Source organism: Thalassophryne amazonica, chromosome 19, assembly GCF_902500255.1.
Source record: "Thalassophryne amazonica chromosome 19, fThaAma1.1, whole genome shotgun sequence".
Classification (NCBI taxonomy): Eukaryota; Metazoa; Chordata; class Actinopteri; order Batrachoidiformes; family Batrachoididae; genus Thalassophryne; species Thalassophryne amazonica.
The window spans coordinates 57,361,401-57,371,715 of record NC_047121.1 but is presented as its reverse complement, the minus strand read 5'-3'; the positions used below and the strand labels follow the sequence as shown (position 1 = coordinate 57,371,715).

General features: G+C 44.4%; 1 protein-coding gene across 2 annotated transcripts in view; it reads left to right on the top strand.

Annotated features, from left to right (window-relative positions):
* The first annotated feature begins 870 nt into the window (after positions 1 to 870).
* The window catches only part of eif2ak4 (eukaryotic translation initiation factor 2 alpha kinase 4), a 39,266-nt gene continuing 29,821 nt past the window's right edge, over positions 871 to 10,315 (top strand). For both annotated transcript variants that reach the window (XM_034195370.1, XM_034195371.1), the window contains exons 1-8: positions 871 to 1,104; positions 4,276 to 4,391; positions 4,744 to 4,846; positions 6,815 to 6,988; positions 7,226 to 7,306; positions 7,383 to 7,525; positions 8,131 to 8,231; positions 8,311 to 8,468. In XM_034195370.1, coding sequence (XP_034051261.1) covers positions 988 to 1,104; positions 4,276 to 4,391; positions 4,744 to 4,846; positions 6,815 to 6,988; positions 7,226 to 7,306; positions 7,383 to 7,525; positions 8,131 to 8,231; positions 8,311 to 8,468 — 993 coding nt within the window. In that variant the 5' untranslated portion in view covers positions 871 to 987. The remainder of the gene's footprint in view (positions 1,105 to 4,275; positions 4,392 to 4,743; positions 4,847 to 6,814; positions 6,989 to 7,225; positions 7,307 to 7,382; positions 7,526 to 8,130; positions 8,232 to 8,310; positions 8,469 to 10,315) is intronic.

Genomic DNA, 10,315 nt, shown 5'->3' with positions numbered 1-10,315 from the left:
CAAAAAGTTGCAACCCCCCCCCAAACAACAACAACAAAAACAATTTATTTGGCTCCGGTGCTGTACAATAACTTTTAAATGTCTTTCCTCGTAGGTCACTGAGTTGACGTTCACTGGGTTTTGAACATAGCACAATATGGTAGTACATTATGCAATGCCACTATAGGGCAAAAAAGGACTTTTTAAAAATACTGAGAAAGCTACCACTATGGAAAGGCTATTACATTTTATATTAATCCTATTAACATTTTGGTACTCCTTAGATTTATTCACCCAAGATGGTACCAATATCTGGTGTGGCTCATGGGATATAGGACCAAATGGCATTTAAACCAGAATATTCAAAGTACTATGCGATTAGCTGAAGATGTGGTGCGGTGCAGGTGGCTCGGTGGGGTATGAGTTGGACTGTGGTTGGATTCCAGGTGTGTATTTTTTTTTTTTTGACAGAACACTTCATCTGCCTCATCCCAGTCCACCCAGATGGAAATGAGTACCGGTCGTGGCTTGGGAAGTAACCTTCAGTGGACTGGGGTTGCATATCCAGCTCCTTTCCATTCTTGACATATAGTCATAAATTTAGTCACGGGACCAGGGATGGTACACAGGCTCGAAGAAATACTGAAATAAAGTATTTTTACATGAGAGGACGAAATTGCTCTACCTTTGTGTTCAAATCAATTCATTTTAATTATGTTCTGAAAGTGATATGAGCGAAATTATAAATTTAAGACAGAGAAACAGCTTTTGTGGCTCTTTTTCAGGTAACAGCAGTATAAGTTTACCTACATAATATGGCGGCCACACCGGTGCTTAACTTAAGTCCAGTAGGTGGCACTAACGTGCTGCCTACTGTAAAAGTATTGAAGAAGAATACAGTTGTTGGTAGCAGCCATGCTAACAGTGAGCGTTGAGCAGGGAAATGTTAAAAGTTAGTTTTGCTGAGAGGCAGCAGGTCTGACGTCTGTCATGTAGCCCAGGAGGAGGATGAACGGATCGGCGGGCTCAGAGGAGCACACGGTGCAGCAAGAACATGAACTGGAAGCACTGGCCTCGATTTTTGGAGATGATTTTCACGATCTGCGTGGCAACGATCCGTGGAAGGTTAGCTGCTTATGTTACTTTCTAACATAAACTCATCGGGAAACTGAACGCACCGCCCATGTTACCCCTGGAGGGGCGGTTCTAGATGTATTTAAAGGGAGACACTGGGGGCACTGAACGCACCATATGACCCCCTGACAGGGGCGGTTCTAGACTTATTTAAAGGGAGACACCGGGGGCAGTGAACGCACCATATGACCCCTGACAGGGATGGTTCTAGATGTATTTAAAGGGAGGCACGGGGCTGTAAACGCACCATATGACCCCTGACAGGGACTGTTCTTGACGTATTTAAAGGGAGACACTGGGGGCAGTGAACGCACCATATGGTTCTAGACTTATTTAAAGGGAGACACCGGGGGCGGTGAACGCTCCATATGACCCCTGACAGGGGTGGCTCCAGATGTAGTTAAAGGGAGGCACGGGGCAGTGAACGCATCATATGACCCCTGACAGGGACGGTTCTTGATATATTTAAAGGGAGACACCGGGGGCAGTGAACGCACCATATGACCCCTGACAGGAACGGTTTTGATGTATTTAAAGGGAGGCACGGGGCAGTGAACGCTCCATATGACCCCTGAGAGGGACGATTCTAGATGTAGTTAAAGGGAGGCACCAAGGACAGTGAACGCACCATATGACCCCTGACATGGACGGTTCTAGATGTATTTAAAGGGAGGCACGAGGCAGTGAACACACCATATGACCCCTGACAGGGAATGTTCTTGATGTATTTAAAGGGAGGCACTAGGCATGAACTCACCATATGACCCCTGACAGGGACTATTCTAGATGTATTTAAAGGCAGGCACGGGGCAGTGAACGCTCCATATGACCCCCGACGGGGACAGTTCCAGATGTATTTAAAGGGAGGCACGGGGCAGTGAACGCTCCATATGACCCCTGACAGGGGCGGTTTTTGATGTATTTAAAGGGAGACACCGGGGGCGGTGAACGCACCATATGACCCCTGACAGGGGTGGTTCTTGATGTATTTAAAGGGAGGCAACGGGGCAGTGAACGCACCATATGACCCCTGACAGGGGTGGCTCTAGATGTAGTTAAAGGGAGGCACGGGGCAGTGAGCGCACCATATGACCCCTGACAGGGACTATTCTAGATGTATTTAAAGGGAGGCACGGGGCAGTGAGCGCACCATATGACCCCTGACAGGGACTATTCTAGATGTATTTAAAGGGAGGCACGGGGCAGTGAACGCTCCATATGACCCCCGACGGGGACAGTTCTAGATGTATTTAAAGGGAGGCACGAGGCAGTGAACACACCATATGACCCCTGACAGGGAATGTTCTTGATGTATTTAAAGGGAGGCACTGGGCAGTGAACGCTCCATATGACCCCTGACAGGGGCGGTTCTAGATGTATTTAAAGGGAGGCACTGGGCAGTGAACGCTCCATATGACCCCTGACAAGGGCGGTTCTAGATGTATTTAAAGGGAGGCACGGGGCAGTGAACGCTCCATATGACCCCTGACGGGCGGTTTTTGATGTATTTAAAGGGAGACACCGGGGGCGGTGAACGCACCATATGACCCCTGACAGGGGTGGTTCTTGATGTATTTAAAGGGAGGCACGGGGCAGTGAACGCTCCATATGACCCCTGACAGGGGTGGTTCTAGATGTAGTTAAAGGGAGGCACAGGGCAGTGAATGCACCATGTGACCCCTGACAGGGACTATTCTAGATGTATTTAAAGGGAGGCACGGGGCAGTGAACGCTCCATATGACCCCTGACAGGGACGGTTCTAGATGTATTTAAAGGGAGGCATGAGGCAGTGAACACACCATATGACCCCTGACAGGGAATGTTCTTGATGTATTTAAAGGGAGGCACTGGGCATGAACTCACCATATGACCCCTGACAGGGACTATTCTAGATGTATTTAAAGGGAGGCACGGGGCAGTGAACGCTCCATATGACCCCTGACAGGGGCGGTTCTAGATGTATTTAAAGGGAGGCACGGGGCAGTGAACGCACCATATGACCCCTGACAATGGTGGTTCTAGATGTAGTTAAAGGGAGGCACGGGGCAGTGAACGCACCATATGACCCCTCAAGGGGCGGTTGTAGATGTATTTAAAGGGAGACACCGGGGGCAGTGAATGCACCATATGACCCCTCAATGGGCGGTTCTAGATGTATTTAAAGGGAGGCACCGAGGGCCGTGAACGCACCGTATGACCCCTGACATGGACGGTTCTTGATGTATTTAAAGGGAGACATGGGGCAGTGAACGCACCATATGACCCCTGACAGGGGTGGTTCTAGATGTAGTTAAAGGGAGGCACGGGGCAGTGAACTCACCATATGACCCCTGACAGGGACGGTTCTTGATGTATTTAAGGGAGACACCGGGGGCAGTGAACGCACCATATGACCCCTGACAGGGACGATTCTAGATGTACGCGTATTTAAAGGGAGGCACCGGAGGACAGTGACTGTGTTCTGTGAGTATGTGTATATATCTGGACAAACATAAACAGTATGTCCAAAATATGTGTGGCAAGGGTGTAAGTGAATGAGGACATCCTTATTATTAAATTAGGACTAATTAATGACGACATTAACGTGTTTAAATGGGACATCGCTATCGCAGCACAGATATGGCACAAGGAAGTATGCCCTGTCCATGGTGCTGAATGCACCCAAAAAACAAAAAAAATCTCTAATTTCCCCCTACCTCTTACAAATCCATGTTCCTTTAAAGAGTGTGCACACTTATGGAGGCATGGAGCATATTTGAGTGTGTTTAAAAAAAAGTAAAAATCTCCACAACTAAAAAATTGAGGTTCGCTTTGAAGCTTGTGTGCATGCCTGCCCACCCACAGGCGTGCAGGGAACATGGACATGCTCGCAGAATGAATGAAAACGTGTGTGTGTGTGTGTGTGTGTGTGTGTGTGTGTGTGTGTGTGTGTGTGTGTGTGTGTGTGTGTGTGCGCGCGCGCGCAACTGATTGTACAGTAGTAAGAACATTGTAAGAATGAATTGCATGTGAAATGTGCATGAGCATGTGCACGTTATGGAATTAGTGGGAACATGTTGGTGGCGAGTATTTTAGTTTTACCGAGTTTAAAGATGGGTCTTTCTTTGACAGAAGTTTGAATTGATGAATTTAGAAGCTGATGTGCTGATTTTTGTTGTCAGGTTAAAAGATCCCCTGAGGTGTACCTCTGCCTGCGGCCCAAAGGGCTCAATAACAGACAGGAGAGCTACGTGACTGTGGACCTACATGGTCAATGTCCCTCCATGTACCCTGACGTGTGAGTACCCACTCAGGATGCAGCACTGACTTATTAATTATTCTGTTGGTTAGTTGTCACCTAGTCATCATATTCTGTTTCTCCCAAATCTAAGAAAGTGGCTTTAAACCCACTCACACTCTGGTTAAATTGAACCCAGGGCTACGGGTTCTGTTAACTTTGTTTCTGGTCTACTTCATTTCCATCAAACTCATTAAGTTCAAAATGTTGTCTTGAACCTTTCTGTGAACCTGTGGTGGAATTGGACAGTTTTTAATGAGGTCTGTGACACAGAACCTGTTGACTGTGGATCAGTTCTAGCTGTGTTCTGGTATTTGACTCTGGGTAACACCGTATCTTGGTGGTCTGTCAGGCCTCCAGTGCTGGAACTGAAGAATGCCAAAGGTCTCTCCAACGACAACCTCCAGAACCTCCAGTTTGAACTCACCAAGCTGGCAGCTGCACGATGTGGGGAGGTGAGCATGCATAGACACGGTCACACGTGCACAGACACAGTCACACACACACAGAAAATGGTTACACCCGCGCAGCACTGTATTTCTATGCAGCTGTCAGTATGGCGCTGTGGTCCTGAAGAATATCGATGGGACTACACAGTAGTCCAGACTACACCTAAATACTCTAATCTATAAACATTTATTTCACCTGTACACTGCAGCATGTTAGTGGAAGCAAACAATGAAGTCAAAGGTCAAATTTTGACCTTTTTAAATTGACAGTAATTACATCCAGATCAGGTGAGAGGCACAGGAATCGCACAGTACTTGGAATTAGGTTTGCGTGATGTTCTCGGAGGTAATCCTCACACAAGTGTTTATATTGGGGATAAAACCTCATTGGTCAGCTCAGGTCTGTGATCACTGCTGCTGCACATCACTGCATCCACCACTCTGCAGAACCACTGTGAGTTCAGGATGGCAACCACCCAGGCGGACACCCGGTCCATACCTACCTCTCTAAAGTAACCAGCTGTCAGGCGAAACATGGGCGTGTACATGCTGTTTTCCAGTTGCTGGGTTCCTCAACACTACATGCTCTGAGGGGGCCAATCCACCCAAGCACATACATACAGGTGTGCACCTAACTGATGCGCAGGTATTTGTCTGCTAAAAATAAGTGATGCGCAGCAGAAACCACAGAGGGAAGAGTTTTTCCTTCAATCTATGGTTGTTGCTTTCCTCAAGAGTAGCTGCTGTGCCTCGTGTATTTTTAGACAGATAGATAAATACTTTATTAATCCCCTCATGGAGAAATTCAGTTGTCGAACAGTAGCAAATCCGGTTTTAAAAGGCAAAAAGACAATAAATATATAAAAGTAGTTTTAAAAAAAGTAACATAACCCCTCCACACACAGCTAAATCAGCGATAGTCATTGTGGGCTCGAATAGCAGCAGGAATGAAGGATCTCCTGAAGTGCTCTATCCTACACCGAATGGAGAGGAAGCGCTCAGATCTATTACTCCTCTGGACGGACAGAGTCTCATGCAGAGGGTGTCTGTTGTTATTGAGGACTTCCTGCACCTTCTGCCTCATACACCTCTCCGCAGCTGCCCCCACGGTGTCCAGTGATCCCCGATCACTGACTGGGCCCTCTTAACCAGCTTATCCAGCTTCTTGCAGTTTCTGGCAGAGATACTATCGCCCCAACACACCACAGCAAAGAAAAAGACAGCCGCGACATCAGAGTGATAGAACATAGACAACAACTGGTTACACACATCATATGACTTAAGCCTCCTCAGAAAAAAGAGCCTGGTGAGTCCCTTTTTATAGAGGCTGTCAATGTTGAAGTTCCAATCCAGATTATTGTCTAGATGGACACCGAGATATTTGTATGTGTGCACACACTCAATGTCTTGTCCATGGATGTTTATTGGCTGCATAAAAGTCTTTTTCTTGCCATAGTTGATAATCATTTCTTTAGTCTTTTTTATGTTCAGAATGAGTGAATTTTTGTCACTCCAGTCACAAAAAGCAGTGATTAGGTCTCTGTACTCACCCTCCTGGTTGTTTTTAACACAAGCCACAATGGCTGTGTCGTCTGAATACTTCTGAATGTGACAAGTGTCAGAGTGATATTGGAAGTCAGACGTGTAGCGCACACACAAACACCTGAGCACCAGTTACGTGCACATCTGCACACACAGATAGTACCCACATGCTAACATTAGCCATTAGCATTGCATTATGCAATGCTAGTGAGTTTTAAAAGATGCTGTCTTTTTAAAGATGTTGGAAATGATGAAAAGTTGCTGAAGTCACACCCACTCTTAAACTCTTAATGGGAAATTACACGCTAAATGTCATATTTTCTGACAGTTTCTATTGCTGCAAATTTTTATATTTGCATATGTGTTTTTAATTGTCCAATACCGATATTTTCCCGACTGTGCATCTTTAAGAAACATGTCTGCATTCACTAGGTGATGATTTATGAGTTAGCCGACCATATCCAGGGCTTTCTGAGCGAACACAACAAGCCTCCATCCAGGTCTTTTCACGAGGAGATGCTGAAAAACCAGCAGCGGCAGCAGGAGAAACGAGCTCTGGAGGAGCAGCAGAAGATGGACCAGCGACGCAGGCAGGAGGAGGAGATGGTAGATGTTTAAAACAAAAATAAAAGGTCCAGACTGGGATCTAGCTGACAGAGAAAAGAGATGGTTAAAAAAAGAAGAAAAAAATCTGTTTGAGTCTTATATGTGCCTTCTGGCAAATTCAAAGCTAGAGCAGGACATCTACGTAGTTGCTGTTTGAGACCATTGTGGTCAAACTTAAGTCTGTGGTCATATGCAGTCCATAGAAAGGCCATCTAAGATGATCTTTAATTTGTTTAGGAAAAGGAGATCATGGCTGAAATTCAAAGAAGAGAAGAAGAGAAACGAGAAGAAAAAAGAAGAAAGGAAATGGCCAAACTGGTATCTTTTTAATAAAAATTTGTACAGAGAAAAGATTAAACGGTAAACACGGTTTTCAAAGTTTACACGTTCATAGGAACGTCTGGAGAGTATGGGACATGAAGCGACTGCTCAGTCTTTGCCGGAAAACAGCCCGCCCATCTCAGGTGGATGTGAAATGACTGAAGCCAAGAAAGGAGCCGGTAACCGGCGACGGACTACCTCGAATACGCGCCACAGGTAAACAAAACGCTGACTCGGCACTAATACAGTCACATGCTCCGGGTTCTAACAGTATGATGGCACAGATTCTACCCTCAAAGACACAAAGCACTTTTATACATATAAAATGTCCACGACGGGATATTGCACCATTATTACACCTCACAGTTCTGAATAAAAGCTATTGCAACCGCTTGTCTCTTGTTGCTGTGAAGTGCCGACTCTGAAAATGAACAGCAGCTGTTCATGTTGCTTCTGTCTCTTGGAGCTAATGTGACCAAGGGGTGATAGGGTCCCAGTCATGCTTGACAGCATTGTAAACAATAATGTTGGTGCACCCTCTGCTAGACAAACTATGGAATGACACTAATTCCAACAACCAAAAGTTTTGTTGTTGGAAGGCTAATTTTGGCCAATTAGTTGGGGCTCCAGTGGACACGATATTCACTGTCATGAGCCACTGGAAGCAGAAATATGAGGGGTGATTGAAAGGTTTGAGTCTGAGCCACGTCCCAATTTATCAGCTGCAGCATTTTTTTTTTCATATTAATCTTGAAAGTGTCAATAATGTGTTAATTTTCTCAGCACAGATAAAGATGTTTCAGGGCTGTTTGTTTCTGCAGGCGTGACACGTTTAATGAAGACAACCATCACACGCAGGAGCTTCTTCACTTCAGCAGCAGCACTCTGGGAGAACTTGTCGTCCACAGAGGGAAGAAAATAGGTAAGAGCTGATGACTGTGGATTTCCACACCTCGGTGACATTGTTTAAACACTCTATACACTGTTCCTGTGATGGACAGGTGAGAGTGAAAGGCTGGGTCGGAATGTTTATTATGGATTTGAGGTGAACTCTGGAGACTTTGCTGTGATCTATGAGTGGTCGCTACGCTGGAGCAAGAAGATGGGAAAGTTCTTCACCAGCCAGGAAAAAAACAAGATTGAGAACTGTAAGAAACAGGCAAGTAGAAGAGGAGATCATTTGCTTTCATGTCAACTAAGGGGGATAATTTTCACCCATTTGTTGATTTCTAAGGATTGTTAGACACATGAAGTGACTTTAAATTTGGTAAAAAAAAAAAAAAAAATCTGGCCTGGAATAGAATACTTTTGAGGTGGACCTAGATAAAAGGATGGAGGGATTAATATGGTACTAAGGCACTAATTTCGAGTCTGTCGATGTACTCTGTGTGTTTCTACTGCAGAAACTAGTACAGAAATAATGACACCTTAGGGATAACCCCCCCTTCAGAGGTGGTGCTTTTTGTGAACTGGGGTCTAAGCCAGTCAAAAATACTCAAACCAGGGCAGGTTTCATAAAGCAGCTTAATATTTCAGTCTGCTAAAATTTCGTAGTCGACTACAGTTAGTCACCCAACATTATCCGTCTAATCATCATTTTACATGGATTGTTAAACTTGTAGATTGGGCGTCTTACCTTAGTTGATGGTTTTCACGGTCATAAAGGCCTTGCTTGTGCCATTGCCATGAGATGGCTCCAATGTGCGACAGTTTTGTTTACTTCCGGTTTGGGCGTTGTCATCAACTATGCTGCTCTTGTTTCGTTAATTGGCGTTAACAACATTTACAGACTCATACGAACAGTCGATCTTGGATGATCCCAGTCACCCCCTGTACCCTGAGTTCACAATGCTTCCATCTGGTCGTAGATTTATGTCCAAGACATGTAAGACCAATAGGTACATGAACTCTTTTATTCCCACTGTCACTAGATTTTTAAACACTATCACATGAGTGGTTTTTAACTAGGTTTTCGTATTATTGTGTTATTATGTTTACTGTTTGGTGAGTTTTCATGCCATATTTAAGGTTATGTTTATGTATGTATGAATGTGTTCTACTGCTGGCTGCACAACAGTTTGCCCCTGAGGGGCTAATAAAGACTACTTGATACTTGAATGACATACCTAGCTCTTAGCCTAGCAGTTTCATTCTTCAAATTCTTCTTCTACACGTTGTCAAGACGTTTTGTACACACAACGTTGCTCGTCATAACAGTGAAGCCCGGTGGCTCTTGTGAGAACTGTCACAAATGCATCACAACAGTTGTCTACTGCAACCGTGGCCAAAAGTGGAGGAATCTCTCTTTTGAAGGAATACGAATAATGTAGGGATGCTCTTGAGTGTTCCATCAACTGGTGGTACATGATAACCACCATTTTTTGAGGTATGACACTGAAGTTTTGTTGATTAAAATAAGGTTAGCTTCCTCTGTACAAGGCTAAAAACTTTAGTCGGGTAACGTGAAACTTTGTGCAACAACTAACGTAAAAAAAATTAGTCAACTAAGTGAGTTTATTCAAGTAAACAAGATTAGAGTGCTTTATGAAACTGGGTCCAGGTCTCCGAATTGTCAGAAGACAATCTGCTCAACCCTAATTGTGCAGCAGATAACAGAATATTTACAGAGGAATCTTTCAAATGGTGAAATAAGCACCAAATTTGGCAGAAATACTGCTTAGACGTAACTCTTTTGGGGGAAAAAGAAAACCACCTGGCCACTTGAATTTTCAGTAGGTGACCACGTAGGGGACAATTGAAGAATTACACAGGAGTCCAAATTTTAAAAATGATCCAGTCATATTGAAAAGTATACCACATTATTTGTCTGATCATAAAGATTCCAAAAAGGTATAGTTTGGATTAACTATGACTGAATGTTATGGGGTAAAAACAGCAAGAATTGTGACACAGGTCAATTTCAGTTTGTACAGGGCTCAAAAGTTAAAAGTTGCTCCAATTTTGGTAAAAAAGTGGTGCAAATTATTGGTTGAGCTAATAGGATTA